The sequence below is a fragment of the Mirounga angustirostris genome, unplaced genomic scaffold (genome assembly GCF_029215605.1).
Source record: "Mirounga angustirostris isolate CCGP_5_RB_7025 unplaced genomic scaffold, mMirAng1.0.hap1 SCAF_13, whole genome shotgun sequence".
Lineage (NCBI taxonomy): Eukaryota > Metazoa > Chordata > Mammalia > Carnivora > Phocidae > Mirounga > Mirounga angustirostris.
The window spans coordinates 12490776-12515564 of record NW_026991721.1 but is presented as its reverse complement, the minus strand read 5'-3'; the positions used below and the strand labels follow the sequence as shown (position 1 = coordinate 12515564).

Here is a 24789-nt window from a genome sequence, read left to right as displayed (position 1 = left end):
TTGAGCACAGGGTCAGGTACTCTGTTAGGTTCTTTCTCCTTTTATCTCATTTAATCCTCAGACACCCCCGTGAGTTGGGAACTAGTATTGCCCTCCTCCCATTTTCTGGATGAGGAACCTGGGGCTTAGAACAGCTAAACACCTCTCCCAAGGTCACGGAGCGAGCTAAGTGTGCGGCAGAGCCAGGGCAGGAACCTGCGGAAGCCTGCGCTCTTGACCACTGAGCCACCGCCACCTCACCTGCTGCCAAGAGTCCTACACAATGACGTTGTCAAATAGGTGTCAAAAAGAGTCAGGGAAATTCCGTGGACTCACTGGATGGGGTCTCCCAGAGGAAAGAGGAGCCCTGGGCGTCACAGTGAGAGTAAGAGTGCTGTTAATAAGTGGGAATTCATAGAGGAATTCAGACCTCGCCTAATTTGTGCCAATATCCTGTTTCTTCTACATGACCTCCTTTCCAAAGCCCACTGTTTTCCACACGACGGATCCTCCCCCTTCTCAGGGAAAATCCATCCATCCCATCAGCCCAATTCCGAAGAGCCTTGGCTTCCCTTGGGGCTGCAGATCCGCCTACCGCCACCAGAGGGCAGGCCAGCTCTGTGGCAAGTCCTGAGGACCCAGCAGCCACAGAGACTGCCCAAGTGTCCAGCCAGGCAGGGATGGACCCAGATGCCCTATGACACAGCCATCCGCTACATCTTGCTATCAGCTTACTCCCTCCGATGTCAAAACATCTAACTGCAGAAGCAAAACTCATGTTCACACATGGTATCTGATTCTCGTGGGGTAAAGATCTTAAGAACTACCACCAGAAACAGTAAGGACAATTGTTACCACCACACACTCGGGTCAGAACTTCATTTCACTAAGCATTTCCTCATATGGGGAGTGGCTGGAGATTTACTGAAGCCTTATGAGTATGTTCCCACTGTACACATGAAGAGATGGAAGCGCCAGAACAGGGAATAACTTACTTAGGGTCACCTAGAGAAAGCTGGTCTTCAGACCGGAGGGAGAACTGCTTCCAATGCCCTGCCCCTCTGGAGGTGCGATGGGAGGCGGGGGGCAGAATGCAGGTGTGGACAGGGAGGGGAGCAAGGGGTCAGAATGCTCTACCAGGAAGACCAAATGCATTGCGTTATTTCCTGTAAAGCAACCATCCACCCCAACCCCCCATCCATCCATCTACCCAAAAGGGTTCATTGAGCATTTGCTGGGGACACAAAGATGGATGAGAGGAGTTTCCTGCCCTCAAAAAGCTGGCAGTCTAGTAGGGGAAAGTGGTGAGTCAGCAGATAATTATAGGAAACTGCATGCACGCCCCTACGATGGGATAGGAGCAGAAGGGTCTGTGACCCCCTCTGGGGTACACTCAATTTGGAGGTGTCCCCGGGGCTCCCAAGGCCAAGGATTATGGGCAGGGGCATCCCTTCCCTGCATCTCACCCCCGGAAGGGGGATCCCGTCCCAGCTTCGGGAGCTGGCCTGTGTTGGGGAGCCGGGGTCCCCCTCCCACCCCTCTCAGAAGATCGCGGGCCCAGGGAGCCGATGACAGCACACCTGAGTCAGCCCGCCGCCCACCCGCCCCTCAGCGTCTGTCTCCGCATCTTGTGATATTTCGCTCCCCGGGAGCCAGCCCCACTGCGCTCCGGAGGCAGCTCGGCAAACAAACCCAGTGACAGATTGTGCCGCGGCTCATTCCGGGGAAGGACGCCAAATCCCACCCTGCTACCCCCAACACTCCCTCCCCGCCGCCCCCTCCAGGCCCTCCTCCCAGGCGCGGGGCCTCGGCAGGGTGGGTCCCAGGAAACGCTGGGGCCTATTCCTGCCTTCTAGAGATGGGAGGGGGACTGGAGCCCCAGAGACGCGCTTTCCGCTCCTTCCTCTCCGGAACAGGAGCGGCGCGGGAGAGGACATTAGGTGCGGAGGGAGCCCAGGAAGGGCGGACGATAAACCAGCAGGGGGCGCCCGAGCGTCCAGGTGCAGGAAGGCCGGGAGCCTGCCAATGAAATGGGGGCGAGGGTGGGGGGGAAGGTAGACACTGGGAAAGAGACAAGAGACACAGAGACGTAGAGTCTGAGAGGCAGGGGGCCACGGGACGGAAGGGAGGCGACAGGGACAAGGAGAGACAGTGAGAGAGAGAGAGAGAGAGTGATAGAGACAGATGCATCAAGATTGGAAATGACAGGGAGAGGAGAGAGGAAGGAGGGGGGAGAGGGGGGAAAGAATGGGGCGGGGGGGGGCGTGGAACAGAGAGACAGAGACTACAAAATATGAATAAGGGTGGAGGAAGGAAGTGAGAGAAATCGAAGGAGAGCCAGGGAAGAATGAGAGGCTACGCGTAGAGCAGAGAAGGAATGGGAAAAAGAAACCGGCATTTATAAAGCGCCGACTGTATGCCCGGTGCTGTGTTGGACTCCGGCACCGACTGGGGAGGAGGAGCCAGAGAGCGAGGCAGCGGGGCGAGGGGTTCCTTTTCTGTGCTCCCGGGAGCGGCCGCCCGGGGCTCTCGCGCTTCCTCGGGTGAGGCTGCGTGCAGATGGCCCTGGCCTGCGCCGCAAGCGCCTCTCCCGCAGCTCCAAACCCGCGGGTGCCGCAAGGCCGCCGTCCCCGAAGCGCCTACCCGCGGCGCCCCGCGCCTGTCCGGAGCCGCGGCGGCTCCAGAGGGCAGGCTGCTCGGCGCCCCGGGCTGGGTCTCGGCCGGGGTCATCGTCATCGCCGCCTTTGTAAGGAGACGCTTAGGTCACGGATCGGATGGTGCGGCCGCGAGAGGCGGGAGGGACCCCGACAAGAGCAGAATGCACCCCTCTTTTAGAGGAAGAAGAAGCTCGAGTGAAATCAATGGTCTCCTCCCCACGCGGGAGATGAGATATTCCCTTTAGGACACATCACACATACACATAAAAATGCACACACTCGCGCGCGCACCCAAACTTGCACCCGCTCACCAATGCATTAAGGGGCACACACCCTTGCCACCCATCCCAAGCTCACTTCGCGCCAAACTCTCGAACACCTCACGGTTCCCACCAGTGCGGACGCGCACGCTGGTGGGCACTCAGCGGCTTACCCATTCGCACATTCACGCGCCCTCGCCCTTCCTCGGGCCCGTTTAAAAGGTCGCGCGCAAGCACTCTAGGGTCACACCTGCACAAGTGTCCTTGTGCGCGCGTGCACGTTCATAGGCACTCAATCTTGCACACGCAATCTCTTGCATATGCTATTCTTATAGTCGCGCACACTCTGGGCTTGGGGTCTGGGAAAGGAGGGGAAGGTAGAATCTAGGGGAGAAAAACGGCGGAGGCCTGGACATTGGCGCCGGGGACGCCGCAGGAGGGGGAGGTGACCCAGGAGCCCGGGAAAGTTGGGAGGGGGAACTGGCCAAGCCCACGGGGATCCCTCACACTACTGCACCGCCCCGCCCCCCCCCCCCGGAAAGGCTTTCTCTCGAAACGTGGCTCCGCGAAGGCGATCGAACACCGTCCTCCGGGTTCCCCAAGGATGGGAGGGGGCCGGGATGGAGGGGGCTAGAGAGCCGCTCCCGCCTCCTAGTGGCCAGGAGAGGGTTAAGTCGGCTAGCTAGGAAGCGAGGGAGGAGCCAGCGAGTGCGGGAAGGAGTGGGGGTGGTTGGGAAGAGCATCCTCGCCGTCCCCACTCTCCCTCGGCGAGCAGCCGGGGCGCACGGACCGACGGACTGACGGACTCGCGCGCTGCCTGCGCTGCTGGGGGGCGCCGGCACGAGGCGTCGACGGCCAGCTCCAGCCCTCCCAGCCCCGTCGCGCCCCGCCCCGTCCCGTCGGGGCCGATGGCTCCTCCCGAGGCCCGCAGCCCGGGGGGCGCAGGGTAGAGCGCCGCGGCCGGGCCACACAGCCCGGGGACTCCCGGGCCCTCCCGGAGCCCCGCGGAGTCCCCGCCGTCCGTCCGGCGGGCTCAGGGAGCTAGAGGGAGCGCCCTCCCCCCGCCGCCCCCTCCCCCGAGCGTCGAGACAAGATGCTGCCCGGGCTCGGGCGCCTGCTGCAAGGTAGGGACCCCAACCCAACGGTGGGCGGAGGGCAACCAGAGGAGGGGAGCCAGGGTGCCCCCTCCCCCCAGGGCGTGAGGGTGGGGCCGCTGTGGGGGTGGGGGGTTGCCTGGGGAGGGGGTAGAGCTTAGCCCGGAGCCCCGCCCCCGCGCCCAGGGCTGCCGGCTGGAGGAGCGCACCCGGCTCGGAGCCTGCTGGGAGGTGCGGGTAGCTCGTGACCGAGGGGGGACGCTGGGGCAGGCGGACCCGGCCCGGGCTCCACCTGCTCCGGGGGACGCTGAGGACTCTGGCCGGCTGGGGAAGCGCCGACTCAGCAACTCCTCGTGCCCCGTGCCTCAGCACTTTCCAGTCACCTGGGAAGACAGGGGGTGTGGGTAGGGGGCTGTCTGGGTGGATAGGAGGCTCAGAGGGAAATCCAAACGGCCCTGCTTAGGAAGACAGATGGAGGGCGCTAGAAAGGGGGATAGTTCCACGGACTGAGTGACAGACTAGGGTGTGGACCAGATTGGGGGTGGGGTGGGGAAGGGGTCAGAGAGAGGGGGAGAGCGAGAAGCAGTCGCTGATGGAGAAAGTGGTTAGGGGAGGGAGAGAGAGGAGGAATAAAGGTTAGACGGGAAAAGCATGGAGGGAAATGGGACCCAGGTGAGGACGGAGGAAGAGAGAAGGAGAGGGGAGACCAGATTCACAGAGGGGTGGAGAGAAGGCGAGGGAGAGGAACCCAGAATCCGGAAGGCAGGGTGGGTAATGGGAAAGAGGAGGGCTGGGACCCTGGGGCCTGGGAAGGAAAGGGGAGTGGGAAGATCGGAAGCCTGACAACCAGAGGGACGCGGGTGGCGGATAGAGATGGGGTGTCAGGAGCCGGGAAGAGGGTCAAGGATGAGCGCTCTGGTTGGGGACAGGGAACCACAGAGGGGAGAGCGGCTGGGGGCCGATGTGGATGGGGATGTAGCTGGGAAGGAAGGAGGAGGAGGAAGAGGACAAGATGGGAGGGGGGCTGCCCAGGGATGAGACAAAGAGGCTTCTGGTAACCACTTCCACGTGGGAAGCCCTCCATTCCCAAAGCGCCTGCCTGTCACATCTCTTCTCTCAGGGAGTGGTTGCTGGGCCAGCCCCGGGTGGGGGGCTCAGCTCTGGGCCTTGGGGGCGGCTGTGAGGGGGAAAGGGTGAGGACATTCGAGTGGGGCGGCAGCCTCCAAGGGTGGGCACCCTGGTTGGCTGCATGCTGCCATTTATATCTCTGGGCCCCGTCGTCGTCGCCGTCGTCGGATCCAGCCACCGCCAGCACGGTGGCTGCTTAATTTGGGGTGTTACATTCTGGCAGAGTGAGAAGCTGTTTGCAGCAGCTCTGAACCTCCGTCACCCGCATCAGTGCTCCCCCAGGCCCCTGCGTCACTGGTATTGCCACCACCTCCATTCTGCTCCGCGCTCCCACCTCCTCAGCCCCTGCCCCCTCAGCATCTGCCTGCCAGGCCCCAGCCCTTCCCAGCCTCTTGGGTGTGGAGCTGTGGCTGCTCAGCTGGGACTCTGGGTCCTTCCTTCAGAGCCAGAGCCCTCGATTCCCCTTTCAGGGAGCGCCTTTTCCAGGGTTCCCCTGCGCCCGGTTGGGTTAGCACCCTGGCACCTGCCCTCCACCCAGAGTGCATCTACCTCCTCCCCAAGCTCCTTCTTTCACCAGAGCCTCGGGACTAAAAGGTGGTTCCTGGGGTGAGAACCTTGCTTCTGAGCCTTGGGACTCCGGGGTGATGGTCCAGAGTCCTTGACGATGGTCCCTCGGTGAATGGATACTTTTTGGCTCTCGGCACCTCAGCCTTCCGGGATCGATACCATGTTCTGGCCTCTCTCCGCTCCCTCCATAGGTCAATCCTAGCCACGTCTCCTGGACACTGGTCATTCCTTTTTGACTCCCAAACGGGCCGTCCCTTAGAGCAGCCACAAGCTGGAACCCAGAAGAGGAAAGTTGCAGAGAGCCTGGGTCCCTTCTTTGCTCTCACCCCAAATAGCATCATGGCTGGCCCAGCCCCGTGCACCTGGGTGCACTTTCTGTCTCCCTTGACCTCAAGGGCAGTGACTGTCACACTCAGGTGTGGTTTCTGTGGATGATGTGAGGTCTCCCAAAGAAAGGTCAGAGAGTCTCTTCTGACATGGACTCATCCGGTCTATACTAACTGCATGACCTGAGGCAACTCTCTGTGCCTGAGCCTCCCTCCGCTCAGCTGCAGGTTGGGGGCAATAATATTAATCCACAGGGTTATACTATGTTATACTCTATGCACAGATACAGTGTCTGGTACACAGTAGGTGCTTAATAACAGAGGGCTTCTGCCCATCCCTGCTCTGCGCTCCCCTGCGGCTCTAGCCATCACCTGCTGACTTTAGAAAAAAGGAAGAGGAGGAAAGAGAGAGGATGGGGTGAGCCAAGAGGGTGCGGGAGGCTGTCACCAGGGGCTCTCCTTAGCCTGTATAAGGAGTGAGCGGCGAAATGAAGGCCTCAAGAAAGATACTAAAGGCAGACTGTCAGAGATCCGGGTCAGGAGGCCTGAGCTACTCCCTCCGAAACTGGTCCTTCCCTCCCCAGCCCTCAGGGGCTCTGCCTGTGAACTAAGGGGGGTTTGCTCTTGATGGCCACTGAGGTACCCCCCCCCCTTCCAGCTCCAACACTTTGCATCTTGCCCTAGTCTTTGCCAGGGAGTCACAAGATGGGGGCTGGGAGTGGACGTATGGTCCTCAGGGAGGGAGAAAAGACAAGGCCTGGAGGGAAGGAGCAATGGTGAGGAGCTGTGGGAAGCAGGGGGTGGGGAAGGAAAAGGGCACGCGCGCACCGGGCAGGGACTGAGCGCGGAGGAGGGAGAGAGTGGCATGGCTCGCCAGCCCCCACTGCCTCTGCCCAGCAGCGCTCCAGCCAGGCCTGGGGGCCGAGAAGCCCAGAGCCCCCCACCTTCCCCTCCTCCTCGCCTCCAGTGACAGCCGCAGCCTGAATTATGGATGAGGCTCCTTGGGTTACAGCTGCTTTGCCCGGCGGAGAGGGCAAGGAATGGCAACAGAGTCATGGTTACGCTGCAGCTGTCACTGAGGGGGCCCCTGCTCAGGGCCCCTCCTCAGAGAGCCTGCAGGGAACACCATCTCCGACTTGGGGCGGTGGGCCATGATGGGGGTAGGTGTGGGGACCGGCCAGAGGGGGCGTGGGGAAAGACGAGAGGAGCCCCCTGATGTGGACAAGCAGGGAGCCAAGGAGTTGTAAATCAGCCCCTGCAGGCTTGGCCCCCAGGCCAGAGGAGACCCTGGGGCCAGGGAGTGGCCCTGGGATTCTGGAGCGCTCTGGAATCACACATCCTTCCCTCTGTCTCTTTTGGGGTGCCAGTCAGCCCTAGAGGCTGGAGCGAAGAGCTCCATAATCCACTGGAGGGGTGCTGGCCGTCAGAGCTCACACTCTGGTGAGCTTTGTGGCTCAGGGGTGGGATTAATGATCAGAAAAGGATTTGACTTCCTCTGGTGTCAAGTCCTTGGGAAAGCAAGCTCAGAGGGTAACTGCTGGAAACAGAAGTGTCCTGGCCAGGCATCAGGAGAGTCCTTTCTGGTTCTTGCCCAGTCACTTTGCTGTGTGACCTTGGGCAAGTTCCTTGCCCTCTCTGAGCCCCCATGTCCCCTGCATAGCACAAGAACTTGAGCCCCGTGAACCTGGAGGACCTTTCCAGCTCTGAAATCTCCTGTTCTAAGCCCCAAACCCCAGGCCTCACGAAACCCACCCAGGGGGCCCTGCTGCGCTCCCACTCTCCACCACGGCCTGGTTCGGATGAGGGGTGAGAGACAGGCCCCTCCACCCCACGTGGCTCTGAAAAACTCGGGAGGAGAAAGTAATCGTGAAACGCCGCACGGGGGAGGGGTGAGAAGGGCCGAGAAATGCGGAGGTGGTGTGAAGGAACGGAACAGCCGCCGCTGTGTCACCGAGCTATTACATCACACCCAGCCTACACACGCACGGGGCCGCACTCACACACACACACGGAGGACAGGCGGCACCAGGAGGGGCCCGAAGCCAAGGAGCGGGAACACCACACACACCCCGCAGGGCGTGTCCCCCCGGACCCGGGCGGGAGGCACAGCAGAGCATCCGTGCCGTCCGTGCCACACTCGGACCTGCCGGGGCCGGGGGCACACACACCAGGCTCAGCAGCACTGTAAGCAGAGAGCACCCAGCTCACAGCTGGACCTGCGATCACACACACACACAGTCACGCACAGCAACCTCTGGAGCGCAAGGCACCACTTAAGAGCCACAGACCCTCCGTCCTCCCCCTGGAGTCTCTGAAACCCACAGAGCCCCAGGATCTCAGGTCCTGGGTCCAAGGGCCTGTCTTCCTCCCCTCTGCCCACACTCCTTGAAGCAGAAGGTTCTCGGTCAATGTGTGCCCAGGAAGTCACTGCCTGGTTTGTGGGGTGTAGGCCTCCCTTTCCCCAGGCAAACTTGCCAGGAGAAAATCCCAGGACTCATCTGGAAGTCAGGAAAAAGGGCAGAGGTCAAGCTAGATCCCGCCCAGAAGTTTATCAGCTGCAGTGAGGGCAAGAAGGCCAGGGGACAGGGATGGATGAGGAGGTCCTGCACCCCCTACGGGAAACAGAGGGGCCTAGACACAACTCTTTAGCCCCAGGCCCTTGGGCCTCCCTGGGCCTGCTTCTCCATCCGTATCATAAGAAGGCGGAACGATTTCCGCCATTCAGAAGTTACTTCGACAAATATTTATATTATTTTTAAGTGACTTGGAATGAGGGGAGCCTGTGGAATAAAATGCAGATTCCCAGGCTGTCGCCCCAGGAATTCTGATTCTGCCTGCTTTCCGGGACCACCTGGCTGATTCTGTTGCAGGTGGCTGCTGGCCCCAGTTAGAAATGCACTGACCCCTGGTCCATCAGGGCCCTTCCAGCTTGGACAGGCCCCCGTTCTTCCAAGGTGAAAGCTGCTGGAAGATGAGGGAGGGGGCTGCAGGCACCGGTGGGCTCAGCAAGGCCAGACCCCGGGGCAGCCCGAGGGCCGTTTTGCACGGACCTTAGATTCACGAAGGTTCTCAATTTAGTTCCAGCCATTCTCAAATGGGGGCGATTCGCCCCCCAGGGGACATCTGGCAATGTCTGGAGACATTTTGGTTATCATAACCAGGGGGCAGGTGTTGCTGGCACCTAGTGGGCAGAGGACAGGGATGCTGCTAAACATGCTAAATAAGACATCGTATAGGACTGCCCCGTACAACGGAGAACCATCAGGCCTAGCACCCGGAGCTGGAGAAGCCCTGACAGTTACAAGGGCAAACCGACCACAGTGAAAACCAATTAAAAAAGGCCACCACTCATCCAAGAGCTTTCAACCTTGCTTTCCACAGTGTCCCCTTGGCATTTCTTTATTTTTTAATACACCAGAAGCCTCAAAAAGCAGACACGGCCAGGGCTTCTTGCAACCTTCAGGTTGCACCCAGAACCCCTCTGCTGCCCTTAGGGGTGGGTGGGCAGGCCCCTGGCCAGCAGGCCTGGCCGCGGCCCACCCCCGACCCCAGAACCGCCTGGCCTCCCTCTCCCACAGGTCCCGCCTCGGCCTGCCTCCTGCTGATGCTCCTGGCCCTGCCCCCAGCAGCCCCCAGCTGCCCCATGCTCTGCACCTGCTACTCATCCCCGCCCACCGTGAGCTGCCAGGCCAACAACTTCTCCTCCGTGCCGCTGTCCCTGCCGCCCAGCACGCAGCGCCTCTTCCTGCAGAACAACCTCATCCGCACGCTGCGGCCCGGCACCTTCGGGCCCAACCTGCTCACCCTGTGGCTCTTCTCCAACAACCTCTCCGCCATCTACCCGGGCACCTTCCGCCACCTGCAGGCCCTGGAGGAGCTGGACCTCGGCGACAACCGGCACCTGCGCTCTCTGGAGCCCGACACCTTCCAGGGCCTGGAGCGGCTGCAGTCCCTGCATCTGTACCGCTGCCAGCTCAGCAGCCTGCCCGGCACCATCTTCCGCGGCCTGGTCAGCCTGCAGTACCTCTACCTCCAGGAGAACAGCCTGCTCCACCTCCAGGTGAGCCCGCCCCGCCCGGGCCGCGCATGCGCACGCAGTCCCGGCCCGCTCTCCCCTGTCCCCGGGCCGGTCCGGCTGCTCGGGCCCCGGGGCCCCGGGGGCCCCCCTTCCCGCCAAAGCTTCTCTAGTTCCCCGCCCCTTTCCTAAGTTTCTGTCCCCCTCACCCTCGCCAGGGGCTCTTCTTTATTTTCTCTCTTTACAGCTTCCTGTCAATGCCCGTTTGGGTCCCTCGCGGCCTCGCTCCCTCACCCTCCAACCCCCCCATGTGTCTCCCTCTGCCCGTCTGTCTGTCTGTCTGTCTATCCCTTTCTGTCCCTCTCTGCCTCTTTCACTAACTTGCCTCCCCCGTCTGTCTTCTGCCTCTTCTGTCTGTCTCCCTTCACACGCCCACTCCACACACTCCCCCATGTCTGTCTGGGTGTATGTACGTTTCTCTTTCCGTGATCCCTCCTTTCCCCCTTGCTTGCCTTCGGGGGACTCTGCCTTTCCCCAGGCACCCAGCCCGAAGGCCTTAGTGGCTGCTTTTCTCACCCACCCCTACACCCTCCCACCTCGGGGGGAGGAGGAACAAGAGGGCAGAGCCCCTGTAATCATGCCCCCATGGAAGGTTCCGCCTCTCTCCAGCTCACTGGGTATTGGGACAAGGGGGAGCCCTATCCTTTCCAGATTCCCCCCAAACCTGTCATCCCTGTGCAAGGGAAGAAGGAAAAGAAAAGGGTAAAGAGCGGTTAAGTAGCTGGAAAATGGATGCTCTGGAAACGGAAGGAATAACAGTAATTGCTATTTATTGTTATCATCATTGATCTAAATATTGTTTATTGTTGTTGTTATGCTGACTGTCTGACAGCCAGATCGTCCCGTTCTGTTTCCCCAGGAAGCAATCACACACCCTCCAAACCACTCTGGAAGAAATTCCTCCCTGGGCTACACAGCCTCTGGTTGGAAGGGGGCAAAGACCTCCAAATTCTACCCCCACCCCCAGCCCCGCCCCCACATAAGCCTGGAAGGCACTTGCTCCTCCCCATCCTGGTCTCGCCAATGTGCTGGTTTGCACACCAGGTCTGTGCTGATATTGACAGTGATGATGAAACAGGTGGAATAGCCTGACAGGTATACCGAGCACCCACTGTGTGTTAGCTGCGGAGGAGACAGCCGTGAGGGAAACAGACGAAGCTCGCTACCTTCGGAGATAGCGTTCTAGTCGGGGAGAGAGGCAAGAAAAACGCATAGTCTGCTGGAAAATTCTGTCATGGCCATTATCACTGCCTAAAAAATGGTAACAGTAGCGCCCACCACGACTTAGGAGACACACTGTGTGTCTGGCACTGTGCTAAGGACTATACATCGACTCTGGTACCATTTACAGGCGTGTGACGAATTTTAACCTTCCTGAGCCACAGTGTTTCCATCTGTAAAACGGGGGCAGCAACAGCCCCCCATCTCCTAGGGATTTTATAAGCGTTCAGGGCATGAATAATTTGTAAAGCACTTAGAATAGTGCTTGGCATACGGTAAGCACTATATAAATGCTTGTTAAAATACTATTTTAAAAAGAGAAACAAGCCTCATTTAACATTGGCCTGGGTGAAATGACCCGTCTTGGACCTGATCCTGGAGATTTGGGTCATCTTCATGGATGATACTGAGGCCACGAGTGGGTCCCAGAATACTCCCTCCCTTTCCTTTGCTTCCTAAATTTGCCTAGCACCTCAGGGTTTACAAAGTATATTCAGCCACCTCATCTCACACCTACCGCCCTTTCAGAGGTTGTCTCCTTACAGATGAGGAAGCGGAGGCCCGGGACCCAAAGACTTTGCAGATAGAAGGCCTCTACACATCAACTCTCTTACACCACTGTCCGTGTGATTGGGGGCTTCGTGTCTCACCTTCACAACAGCCTGGTAGTAGGGGACAGGTAGGGGCAGTAGGGACACAGAACAGAAGTTGCTGGGGCCACACAACCAGGAAGAGCATGGTACTGGAGCCTTCGCGGTCTGATGACATTTCACAACAAGCGTCTGAGGCGCTATCATGATCGTATTACTCCTAGTAGTTGGACGACTCCTACTGACACCCTGACCTCCTTACCGATACAATTAGTTGTTCAGAATGACGAATCTGGGGCCAGGGAGCCTGAGTCTGAATCCCTGCTCTGCTGTTTTCCGACTTACTTGAGGCAAGTTGCCTCCCCATTCTGAACCCCAGTTTCCTTACCCATAAAATGGGAAAAATAAAAATAAGACCTTCCACAAAGAATGGCTATAAAAAGCCAATGAGTTTGTGAATATAAAGCACGTAGTTCAGTGCAGAATAAATCATGTCATGATGACCTGACCCTTTGGGTCTCTCAGGCCACGAATGGTAGCCAGCACCTGGGCTCAGGAAAGGTCTGGGCAAAGGGGGCCTTGAGTGGATGCAGGGGGTAGAGGTGGGGGGGTCCTTCTGAAACGGGAAGTGCTTGACCTGCACCCCACGGTGTGAATGGTGCGGGGGCATCACGGGGAGGGAGCATCTCCGCACCTGGCCCCTTCGTAGAGAAGAAAGAGCGAGCCAGCCTCTGCCTGGGGCTGGCCTGGGAGAACCAGGCCAGGAGATGATACAGGCAGGTGAGGAAACGTGCGGCTGGGGCGAGATCCACAGGACGCAGGTGTGACCGAAGATGGAGCTCCCGAGAAGGGAGCTTTGGAGGGGGCGAGGGCCCACAGCTTTTCAGGAAGAGGAAGGTGAAGATGGAGGCGGGGTGGGGTGGAGTTTCTCAAGGACTGTCTGTTGTAGGCCAGGCACTGTACCAGGGGGCGTTCATTCATCAGTGGGTATTTATGGAGCACCTACTACATGTCAGGCGGTGTTCTGGGTGCCAGGGATTCAAGTGAGCAAAAACAGCGTCCCTGCTCTCCGGGAGCTTATTTCCTACTTGAGTAGAACCAGAGGATAGAAACACCAGCTCTCTCCTTCAATCACGACAGCCTGCATGGTACATAAGGGCAGTCTTCGTACTCAGACAGACCTGGGTGTGTATCCCAGGCCCACCTCTGGCTTGCTGTGTGGCTCTGGGCAAGTTTCTTCACCACTCTGAGCCTCCATGGATCCACCTGTAAAGCGGAGGAAGTGACCTGTGCCTCAGACGCTTGTTGTGAGGATTAAAGGAGATGCTACTTGCAAAGGGCTCAGCACAACATGTCGTTCAGAGTAAGCATCATTTCCTCCACGGCTGGGGACACTGAGCCTCGGTGAAGTCCAGGCACCAGTCCGAGGTCACCCAACCATTTAGGAGCACAGCCTAGAAACGGGCCCCGCTCTGCCTAACTCCAGAGTTCACACCCACGTTCCACCACATATAGCTGTTGGACCCTAGGCAAGTCACTTGCCTTCTGGGGGCCTCCCTCTCCTATTCTCCGGAAGGGACGTAATAATATTATCTGCCTCGTGGGGCTGTGATGATTCAGTTACTACATGGGATCTGGGTAGCAAAGAGCTTGGCACCCAGTGTGGGCTCTGACGCAGACAATGATGGTGACACCTGGCAGAGATTGGTGAGCACTGTGAGTGGGGGTGCCTGGCACAGAGCAGACATTCAATACAGCTTTGTTGAATGAGTGAGGTACACTCCAGGACTCACTTACTCATAAGTATCAGATGAGGCTAGATCTTAATGATCAACTGTCTCACGTCCCTTGTTTCATAGATGAAGAAACCTGAGGCTCAGAGAGGTTTGTGGAGCTGCCCAAGGTCACACAGCCCAGCAGCTAAGTGCCAGAGACTGGAGTGGGGAAGGTGGAAGGAGGCAAGCTTAAGAGCAGGATGCTGGATGCCATGGGGGCCTGGGGGGGGGGGGGCGGGGCAGGGATGCTGCGCTGAGATTCCAAATGGATGCAGAGAGCTGGGAACCGACCTGCGGGGAGGTGAGGGAAATGTGGTTTTCGAAATGGAAGTGAATGACTTTAGCAGCCGCTCTCAGCCCAGAGGGAGGGGGCGCGGGGTGGGGAGGGCGAGGGCTGTGAAAGTCAAGAGCTTATTAATGCACAGAGAACGTTTTAACAGGGAGAGAGGAAGGCCCAGATTTGAGAGCTGTAGCCCAGGAAGTGGCTGTGGGATTTGGCAACAGCTTGGATGAAGGGAGGGCTATGGACCCCCAGACAGAGGCTCAGCGAGGGGAGGGCCAGGACATTTGCAAGAGGGAAAAGGGGGAAGAAGAAGAGGTTGAGATCAAAGGATTCTGTAGCCCCCAAACTGGGGCTGCGGATCAAAGGTGCCTGAATTTCTGGGGCGTCTGAACCTTTGGTCTTCCCTTCCTGACCTCTGGAAGTCCCCAGAGTGCTGATGACCTTTGCTTCTACCCCCACCCCATACTGATCCTGACCAGGTATCTCCGGGTGTGTCCCCCCACGGCTGACACTCCATAAAAAGGGAAACCCTAACTAGATGTCTGAGTGGAAGGGTTTCAGAATGCACTCCCTGGGGGCCGGGAAGAGAAGGACAAGGGCACCAGGCCAAGCTGGGACAGGCTGAGGCCACAGGCGTGCAGAGAATCCACTGAGCTGGGCATGGGGTGGTGGCAGCAGGGGGCAGAGAACGCTGGTGTCAGAGACAGCCAAGAAGGTTGAGGGGACGGATCTCAATGTGGCCAAGAGGAGGGTTCTTGGCAGGCTCAGTTCCTGTAGCGGAGAGGGCGGAAGGCAGATGGGAGGGGGCGAGAAAACGCAGGAGCACAGGAAGGTGGAGGCTGTGGGTGTGGGCTGGGAGTCAACGCCCTCCCCCCACCTGAGAGCCTGAGACCCAGGCTCCTGGGTGGGAAGGGCGGGATCATCCCCCAGCCAGGAAAGGGTGGGAAACAGCCCGGAAACAGGACCCAGCGGTGAGCAGGCTTCAACACAGTAGATGCTCTCATCCCTGAGAACCAGACCTTCTGAGCCTGCTGACCACAGTGATGTCCTGCACAGAGGGGAGGACCTCGTACTGGGGCTCTGGGCCCCTCTCTGGCAAGCCCTTGGTCTCTCTGGGTCTCAGTGCTCTCCTCTATAAAAAGTGGGGCTGGGCCAGTGGGCCCAGAAGCACTAACTCCCAAGTCTGGCTAACCACCACCAAACTGGTGAGCTCGTTAAAAGGTAGAATCCCGCTCCCTGCCTGCTACCCCCCACCAAGAAGCAAACCTATACCTATTCCTGCACCCCCATTAATTCTGAATCACCATTCAAAATCCTTCCAGCACTAACAAGGCCTGATTCTGGGACTCCCCAGCCCCAGGCAGGCAGGTGGGACAGCCCTCTAAGGGGGCCAGTGATGCAGGGCATCAGCCAGCAGCCTTCCTTCCCCTCTCTGCTGCCTCTGGGGGGTGGAGCTGACACCCGGCCCGTCTAATATCCTATTGAAGTAGAATAGCAGACCTTTTGAGCCCCAGGCAGCTCCTCTGTTAGAGGAATAGGGATGGACCCAACTGTAACTGAGATCCTACTGTCGTAATAACCACTATTTATTGATGGTGGTCTATGTGCCCACAGGGTGCCGTATCCTTCCAGCATGATCTCACCCAACCCTCCCTCAGCCCGCTGAGTTATACATCCTAAAGAAACTGAGACTGGATGAGGCTGAATAACTTGCCCAAAATAACACAGCTGGGAAGAGGGCAAGCTGGATCTGAAGCCCCGGGCTCTCACTCCTGAGCCTGTGGGCTTCATTGGACCAAATCCCAATGTGCCAGGCACTGGGCCCAGCACTTCACCCATCTGCTCTTTGTGTGGCTTGTCTTCCTTAATCCTCAGCACCAACACAGGAGGATGTACACTCATCCCCATTTTATAGATGAGGAAACAGGCTTAGAGAAATTACTGGCTTGGCCAAGTTAACAACAGTGGCCAACCCACCGAATGCCTACCTCATGGAAATCTTATTCTAAGTAACTTCATAGATGTTGCTTCATTTAATCTCCACATCTTACAGCTGAAGAAACGGAGTCAGAGATACTGAGCCTTGCCCAGAGTGGCAGTCAGTACTGATAGCTCCAGGATTTGAAGTCAGGAAGTCTGGGCGCCCAGCCTGCATGCTTAAGCAAACCGGGGGTGCTCATTCTCCAGGTGTGGTCCTCTGACCAGCAGCATCAGCACCACCTGGGAACAAATCCTGCAGCCGCACCCCAGACCTGCTGAATCAGAAACTCGGGGCGGGGGTGGGGGGTGGGGGGGGCGGCACAGCACGCAGGGCTCTGCAGGGGATTCAAAGCACTAGCATTTAAGAACTACTGGCCTCAACGATATTGTTTTCCCCACATTACCTTCTTTTTTTTTTTTTTTTTAAAGAATTTCCCAAGAGAATGTGTTCTTTTTTTTTTAAGATTTTATTTATTTATTCATGAGAGACAGAGAGAGAGAGGCAGAGGGAGAAGCAGGCTCCCAAGGAGCAGAGAGCCCGATGCGGGACTCGATCCCAGGACCCTGGGATCATGACCTGAGCTGAAGGCAGTCGCTTTACCAACTGAGCCACCCAGGCGCCCCCCACATTACCTTCTTAATAGGTTAGGGGAGGCGGGATTCGAACCCAGATCTCTCCAAATCAAACCGTCAAACCCTTTCCGTTCTAGCACAACGCTCCCCCTCCTTCCCCTCCTCCCCACCTGCCTCTGAGGACCACTCTCTTCTTCTCCCCCCGCCCCCCCCCCCCCCCAGGATGACCTGTTCGCGGACCTGGCCAACCTGAGCCACCTCTTCCTGCACGGGAACCGCCTGCGGCTGCTCACGGAGCACGTGTTCCGCGGCCTGGGCAGCCTGGACCGGCTGCTGCTGCACGGGAACCGGCTGCAGGGCGTGCACCGCGCGGCCTTCCGCGGCCTCAGCCGCCTCACCATCCTCTACCTATTCAACAACAGCCTGGCTTCGCTGCCCGGCGAGGCGCTGGCCGACCTGCCCGCGCTCGAGTTCCTGCGGCTCAACGCCAACCCCTGGGCGTGCGACTGCCGCGCGCGGCCGCTCTGGGCCTGGTTCCAGCGCGCGCGCGTGTCCAGCTCCGACGTGACCTGCGCCACCCCCCCGGAGCGCCAGGGCCGCGACCTGCGCGCCCTCCGCGAGTCCGACTTCCAGGCGTGCCCGCCCGCGGCGCCCACGCGGCCCGGCAGCCGCGCGCGCGGCAACAGCTCGTCCAACCACCTGTACGGCGTGGCCGAGGCCGGGGCGCCGCCCGCCGACCCCTCCACCCTCTACCGAGACCTGCCCGCCGAAGACCCGCGGGGGCGCCAGGGCGGGGACGCGCCCACAGAGGACGACTACTGGGGGGGCTACGGGGGCGAGGACCAGCGGGGGGAGCAGACGTGCCCGGGCGCCGCCTGCCAGGCGCCCCCGGACTCCCGCGGCCCGGCGCTCTCGGCCGGCCTGCCCACCCCTCTGCTTTGCCTCCTGCTCCTGGCGCCCCACCACCTCTGACTGCGGTGCTGAGACTGAAGAGGCCAGTGTGTCCGTCGCCCGCCCCCGCCCCCCGCTGCGGCTCGGGCCACCCGCCCCCTTACCGCGTCCCGCCCCGGCCTTCCTGTCCCCTCCCCAGGGACAGACCGGCCGCCTCTCCCTGCCTCCTGGGCTGCTGGCTGAGGACGGGGTTGCTTCGGGTGGCTCAGCCCTGTTCTCCCCGAGTCCGGCCATTAACTCTTTCCCTCCCCAAGCCTGGGGTGGGGCACCCCAGGCAGCCGCTGACCCCTTCTCCCAGTGCCCACCGTGGACTCGAGAGGGGGCTTTTGTCTGCAGAGCGTCTTCCACCAGCAGAGCCTTTGGAAGCTCCCGGGAAGGGAGCCCCACCCAGGAGCCCTTTGGAGGGATGCCTCAGTTGGGGCCAGGCTAGCCCTAGGCCCTTGCTTATCCTAGCCCCCCTCAGCCTCCCGACACTGGAGGAAGACTTTTCTCCTAAGTCTACCCGGGACACTTTTTAGGGTGCCTGGAGAGAACTTTCCTCTCCACCGTGGCCCCTGTGTGGTGAAGATCAACAGAAGTTGTTTGGGGAAAAAAAAAAAATTTATTAAAAAATTCTATTATTTTATCTTCTTCTGTAAGATTTGTTGGCTCAGGACCTCAAAAGTCGGAGGAGGGCTTAGAACAATCAGGATTCCAGGGCCAGGAGGGTTAGAGAAAGGGGATCCTTCCCAGGCCACCAAAGTGCTTCTTGCTGGCTGGAGAGCTGCTCCCCCATGATGAGAAGCTGAAGATTGAGAAAGAGGGGTGACCCTGGAGTCCCAAGCAGGCCATTGAAATCTGGTGAAATCTGACAGCCAAGAGTGGGTGCTGACATCGCCTCACCTCCCATTGGTCCGGGGAAGCAGCTACAGACGACCCTGAGTTGTCTGGTGCCTGAGGAGCTGAGGCTGGGGAAGGCCTCCAGCCTGGTTAACGGCTCCCTCCTAGGCCTGTTCCTTCAGGAAGGAAGAGCATTTCCCATCTTACCCTGCAAGGAGAAATAACAGACATCCAGGGTCACAGCCAGCCCAAATATGGCTTTAGGCAAATCTGAAAAAGGCACCTCATCCTCAGGGGAACCCAGCCCCACACCACAAGAAACACCTCAGCAAGCAGAGCCTAAGGCTGAATTTCAGCTCGTACTTGCCCCGTTGGCTGAGTGTCTTTGTGCAGTGTACAGCCTGCACAGCTGTACGCAACAACCCTAGAGATCAATGGTCTCTTTCCCTTGGCTCCAGAGGTGGGCCAGACCAGGTCAAGAAGCAGTTCTGCAAGCACATTAGAGGAGAAACCAAGGTCCTAGGGTGACCAGAGGGACATGAATCCCAAGTTGGGGTACTCTGCTGGCTTGAGGTATGATCTGAAGCCTCATCTTTCCAGTGTGTGCAAGGGAGGCTTAGGGTTAGGGCTAGGGAGGCCTGGGGAAGGAAAAAGCCCAACTGAGAAGAACTTGGGGTAGAGGTTAGGGGTGAGCCTCATCAGAGCAACTGGGGAGAAGTTTGATGGTTTACATTTAGGATTAAGAATCTAACCGCAGGGGGTGGGGGGAATGGAAAGAGAGGGGACCTGGATGCCAGGGCTCAGAGAGCAGGGATGCTGAGATCCTGTGACTCTGGCCAGGCAAGTCAAAAGGATGGCAAGAAGAGGAGGCAGAAACGGGAAGGAGTCGACAATGAAGGCCTGAGGCAGGTGGACCTCGGATAAGACTGTGGGATGGGTGGGGGAACAGTGAAAAGAGCCTGAATCAGGACCCTGGGGAGCTCCGGGTCTGGGGCCTCACAGGGAGCCTGTGTCAGGCTGGCTTTGGGGAGGCTAGCGAGCGGGATGGGGGGCAAGAGCTCTGATGGAGGAGGAGCTGCTGGGGACTGGGCAGGGGGAGGGAGGATGCTGGGAAATCAGAAGCAGGCTGTCCAGGTCACAGAATTATCGTTGTGAAATATTCATGGGCCTTCGGTCCAGATGCTATTTCAGAACAGTGAAAGCAAGAGGAGTGTGTGAGCCTCAGGAAGAAGTCCACAGCAATGCCTCTTTCCACCACCCCCACCTCCACCACCATCAGCCCAGACAGACCCACGGACGCCCATCACGTGCACACCCACGCTCACACGCTCTCTCACACACACTCGCACAATGCAGAGCAGTGGAGCACGTGCAGGCAAGCTGACACCCACGGGCCCCACAAACAGGCAGATGCACCCCAAATGCATGCACGCAGGACCCTGCACAGAGACCACCTCCAGAGATCTCACGCACCCGCCCCCCCCAGCGACTCCGGACAACTCAGATTTACAGCCTTGAGCCTCACACCCTGAAACAGGAGAGGCTTTCAAGGCCATCCCATCCAACCACCAGTGCTCTGATGGGGAAACTGAGGCCCAGAGAGGGGAAGGGATTTGTCCGAGAGTCCCCACCCCTGAACAAAACAAAGCTCATTCACCTGCCTCATTCTGTGAGTGGACCCACGACCTGAATTGTCTGCCAGCCCCCCGGGCGTGCTGTGCTTAACTCCTCTCTCTAATCTGCCCAGTTACCCAGTCCCCTCCCGGCCCGACTCATCCCTCCCTTTCCATTCTCCCTACCACCTCCCTGCTCCATCTCCTCATTACCTCATGCCTAGAATAGAGAAGAAAATAGCAGTACCCAGCTCTGGTTTTCCTACCTTCAGTCTCTCTCCCTCCCACCCACTGCCCATGGTGGCCAGATTCAGCCGACCAAAATTTGCATTGTGTTTTTCTGTCCCTCAGAAACCTACAATGCCTCCTTACTGCCTACAGGTTAAAGATGAAATGCCATAGCAGACCATCAAAGATCCTTCAGAGTCGGTTACCAACTGCCTTTCTAGACTTTTCTCTCATGGCCTCGCCCCAAATCTTCACTCCAGCTAGAATGATTCCATCACGCTGGCCGTCAGTTATCATGCACTTGCAACCCACAAACCTACTTTGAGCTCTCCCTAAAGTTCCTCGATCTCCCCCCCGGAACTAGGAAGCCTCTCCCCTCCTCCTCAGATGACAGACTCCAGACCCCTTCCCGGAGGCCCAGTCTGCACCTCTCTGACGTTATCAGTGGGGGTTCTTTGACTGTCCTTCAAAGCGGCGGTAAAGGCTCAGGCTCAGGCTACCTCCAGGCCGATGGCTGCCCCCCACTGGCCACGTTGGGACTCACAGCCAGGCTCCAGTCAACGTAAACTGAGCGTGAGCATCCATCCACCCGCCTGGGGAGCAGAACAGGAGGACGCCAGATGATGGGGTTTATAAGCCCTTAAGCCTCTAAGGTTCTTACACTCAGAGTAGCGGGGAGGGCTCTCAGCCCTGCTTTCGGAACTGCTGGCACCTGACTTCAGACCCCTAATCCCTAAGAGAACCCCTCTCCTCTGAGCTACAAAGACTTGGGGCTTCCAGGCCACTGCTGAAGGGAAATTCACCCACCAGGCTCTGAGAGGCCACAGGCCAGGGACAGTCCAGGTGGCAGACCCAAGGTCCGGCTGGGGTCAGGTTTCTACATGAATTTTTAATGCTTCCAGCCAGACCTGTCAGATGTTCCGAAACCTGAGCATCTCCTTTCATTTCTGTACGCCCGTGCCCTTCCCCATCCCCATTGCCCCTGGGGGTAGGGCAGGGAGGACAGGCCTGGGACAGCTACCAGTGGCCTCTGGAGAAATGATTTGGGGAAAGTGGAAGGTGAATGACCTAGTTATTCTTCCACTTACTGTGTGACCTTCAGCAAGTAACTTAACCTCTCTGAATGTCTGTTGTGTTTTTTCCATTTGTGACCTGGGGACAATAGCACCTGCTTAAATTGACTTGCTGTGGGGAGTAAGTACAATAACCCCGTGGAAAGGTGACCTACACATTTGCTGTTATTATTATCTTCCCTCAAGTCCAGCTTCCCTCCCCCTCTTACTTCCAATCCCAGGGGCGCCTCTTGCCCCTTTCTTTTGGAGGTGGGGGCTTTGGTCAGCTCTGCCATTCCCCCCTAAGATCCTTTGGCCTTTCTAGAAACTTCAGCTGAAGAGGGGGAAAGGAAGTGAGAAGCTGAGGCCAGGCCGGTGGAGTAAGAGAAGATGGTCCAGCTGAGGTGAAGGGGAGGGAAGCAGGCAGCTGCCAGGAAGGGGAAGACCCTACTCAGAGAGGGAAGAGCTAAGTGCAGGCTCATTTCTTTCCTTTTCTCCCTTTCTCCTTCCTTCCCTCCTTCCTAGCACCTTCTCCACACCTGGGCCAATCACACCAGAAGCCGGGATGGCCATTCTGAGCAGAGGTGAGGTCAGGAGCATGGAGGCAGCGTTGGCAGGGGGAAGGGGGGTGCTGTCGAAGGAGACTTGCCCAGTCTTTCCTGCCCACCAATTCCCTGCCAGTGGTTTTTAAGAACGGGGGTCTTTTACATCTGATTTAGGTGGGAAGTTGCTAAAATACAGATTCCTGAGCCCCTCAGCCCTGCTGAATCAGATCACGGAGGGACCCTGGAACTCATTTTAGACAAGAGGGGGTTGGTTACCAAGCACTCTAAAGGCTGAGAAACATCCCAAAGGTGGGGTGGTCAGGGAAGGGGGGGCAGACTGGGGAAAGCAAAGGGAGAAAAGTTAAATTCACCCCCACCCCCACCGCAGGCACACTTGGTGAAAGTAACAGACGACACTCCAGCGCCGAGAGGGTGATGCCGGGGATGGGGAATAAAGGAGGGAGGAGGCAGAGAGGGAGGACGCAGAGACCGAAGGGGGCGGGGACACAGCAGAAGTGAGACCCGAGGTAAGCAGCCACGAGCGGAAACAGATGCTTGCAAGGTGTCCCCCACCCTCGCGGCGATTTGAGACCCTGGACTTCTGGACGCGGGATGCGGACACGCTGGAAGAGTCGTCTCGGTTTCTGGGGGGGGGGGGGGTGGTCAGGGAGGAAGGCTAGCCTGCAGGGACCCGCGGCCCTCCCCGGAGGCCAACGCCCAGACGTCAGGACACTCACCTACCCCTCCCGGGCCAGAGCCCTCCTCCCCTGCCCTCGGAACTGGGCTCGGGTCCCGCCCCCGCGTGACCTTCTCCCTCCCTCCACCCCCCGGCCCCCGGTCCCAGCTCATCTGCATAAAGTTCCAATTAACACGTTTTCCCTCAGCTATTTACGATCCCTGAACTCGCTCCCAGCTCGGGAGCCGGCTTCCCGCCGCCCCCTCGCCCCTCGGGGTGCGGCCCTGTTAACCCTAGCGCCCCGGGCGGCTCGCGGCGGCCCTGACCCAGCCGGCCAGGCCCGCGCAGGGGGGCGGCCCAGGGGCGAGGGGCGCCCCTGGGATGGCCGGCTGCGCAGCGGGGGCCGCGGCAGGCCAGAGGCTAGGCTCTCCGGGAGAAAGGCCGGCGCTGGCCCCCATTCTTGCAGGGAAGAGATGGGGAGGGGGATTTCTCCTGGGAGACTCGGGGCGTCGAAATTCCTCGTTCCTCATCCTCCGGCCCCCGCACCCCTCCTCCCCCCAACACCCCCCCCGCCACGTACCCTCTCCCCTCCCCAGCCATCTGTTCCACTCGGCAGCGCCGCGACAAACACGGCTCTAGCTCGCTTCCGCCCCTGCCCAGCCCCCTCCCCAAGCTCTCCACCCCTCCCCGGGGAGGCCGAGATTTCTGGCGGCAACTCCCACCCGGTCCGAAGCCCCAGCCGGGCAGGGGCCGGCGTGCAGTCCCTCCCTCCGTCCGAGGGTCGGTGGGGGTGCAGATAACGCTTGAAAGGGTGGGGGTCGTGAAGGCGTAAGCGGTCCAAAGAGGGCAGCGCAAGCCAGGGTGGGAGTCTGGGGGTCGAGGCCCAGGGAGGACCGGCCAGCGGGGAGGCTGTGTGCGTGCAGGGGTGTGCGTGTGTGGCGGGTGGGGTTCCCTTTTGGTTCTCCGTCCCCCTCTCTCCACCCCCACCCCATCCCAGACGCAGCCCCGCAGCGCCGCCTGCTGGGCACACCCAGCACCCGGCCCACCCGCCTTGCTTCCTCCGCTAACCCTAACCCTAACCCTAACCCTAACCCAACCCGGCCCGGTGGGATCCGTCGCTCGTGATCAAACTCCCCGTCGCTCGTGATTAAACTCCCCACCAGATTACTCGGAAGGTCAAGGTCCGGGACGGCGAGCACGGTGAGACCCAGGCAGGCCCTCCAGGAACCCACCCAACTCCTTAGTGGGTGCTGTCCAATTCTGGTTTGGTATTTTGCAAAAAGGGAACTGTGTTGAAAGCCAGGAGTCTGGGCTCAGAGCAGCTGGGAGTCTGCTATGTGACTTTGTCAAGCCTCCAGACCCCTCTGGACATGTTTTCTCATCCATGAAATGGGTGGATCAGTCTGTTTCATTACCTTCTAAAGAGAGTTTGAGACAAAGGGGCAGTTTTATCTGTAATACTGTCTTCAGCACTAACATTTGTGGGTTCTCCAAAGTTGTTTTTTTTTTTTTCCCTGGGGAGGGGGGTTGTGACTAGGGCCTTTGAGGTCTCTCAGCCCTGAGAGGACAGCTGAGCTAGCCTGAGAAGCTTGGGACCTCCTTTCTGCTGACTGTCCTGGTAGCCCTGTGGTCGGGACTCGGCAGTCAGAGTTGAGCTCAGCTCTACCACCTACCAACTGGTCTTGTGCCTTAATTGCCTGGGCTTTCCTCAACCTGCAAAACATTGTGAACATACCAACCTCTTGGGCCGTGGTTAGGATGAAATGAGATACTTGTGAAGCCCAGGCAGATCCCCAACAAATGTCAGTGGCCCTCTGGGCCCCATCCCTCCATTCTGTGACTTACTCTAGCCTCCAAGGCTTATGTCCCAGGGACACGAAGAGGTGTAGGCCTGGGGAAAATAAGATATATCTTCTTGGAAGGCCCCTTGTTCTCAAAGATGGTGTCTTTACCTATGTAATTTTAAAGCCTCACTTAGATGTTGAAAATAAGTATAAATATAGTACAAAGTGAAGCTCCACATTTGCATGAGGTTTTAAGATAAAACAGGAGACTATAAAAAAGTGTACATTTCAACAACCCTCCACCATCCCTCAGCATTATTTCTAAAGCATCCTGCCCTGATCCCCTATACAGAGAAAGGCGACTTCCTGGATGCACCTCAAACCATGGGAAGTGGGGGATAGGAGCAGAGGGAGGATGTGGACTCCCTCTGGACACCAAGGGCAGGGCACGGATAAGAACCGGAAGATGAGCCAGCCAGCCAGAGGTGGACAGGCTGACACTTCAGGTGTCCTACTTAATGCCCAGGCGAGCCTGGGTGAGGAAGAGAGATGGGGGTGTGGGAAAACACTCCCCCTTACCCCCCCAACAAAGATACAGGCACACACCAGCGGG

At 58.7% G+C, this 24789-nt stretch overlaps 1 protein-coding gene across 1 annotated transcript; it reads left to right on the top strand.

Annotated features, from left to right (window-relative positions):
• The first annotated feature begins 3670 nt into the window (after positions 1-3670).
• RTN4RL2 (reticulon 4 receptor like 2) lies at positions 3671-18450 on the top strand. The gene is made up of 3 exons (XM_045892594.2): positions 3671-4020; positions 9590-10071; positions 16731-18450. The coding sequence occupies exons 1-3, from the start codon at positions 3990-3992 to the stop codon at positions 17478-17480; spliced, it is 1263 nt and encodes a 420-aa protein (XP_045748550.1). The 5' UTR covers positions 3671-3989; the 3' UTR covers positions 17481-18450.
• The last annotated feature ends 6339 nt before the right edge of the window (positions 18451-24789 follow it).

Excerpts from the sequence above, each read along its gene's own strand:
- RTN4RL2 (XM_045892594.2), top strand. The coding sequence starts at position 3,990 with ATGCTGCCCGGGCTCGGGCGCCTGCTGCAAG. Across the intron at positions 4,021-9,589 it reads GCTCGGGCGCCTGCTGCAAG|GTCCCGCCTCGGCCTGCCTC; the intron begins GTAGGGACCCCA and ends CCTCTCCCACAG. Across the intron at positions 10,072-16,730 it reads ACAGCCTGCTCCACCTCCAG|GATGACCTGTTCGCGGACCT; the intron begins GTGAGCCCGCCC and ends CCCCCCCCCCAG.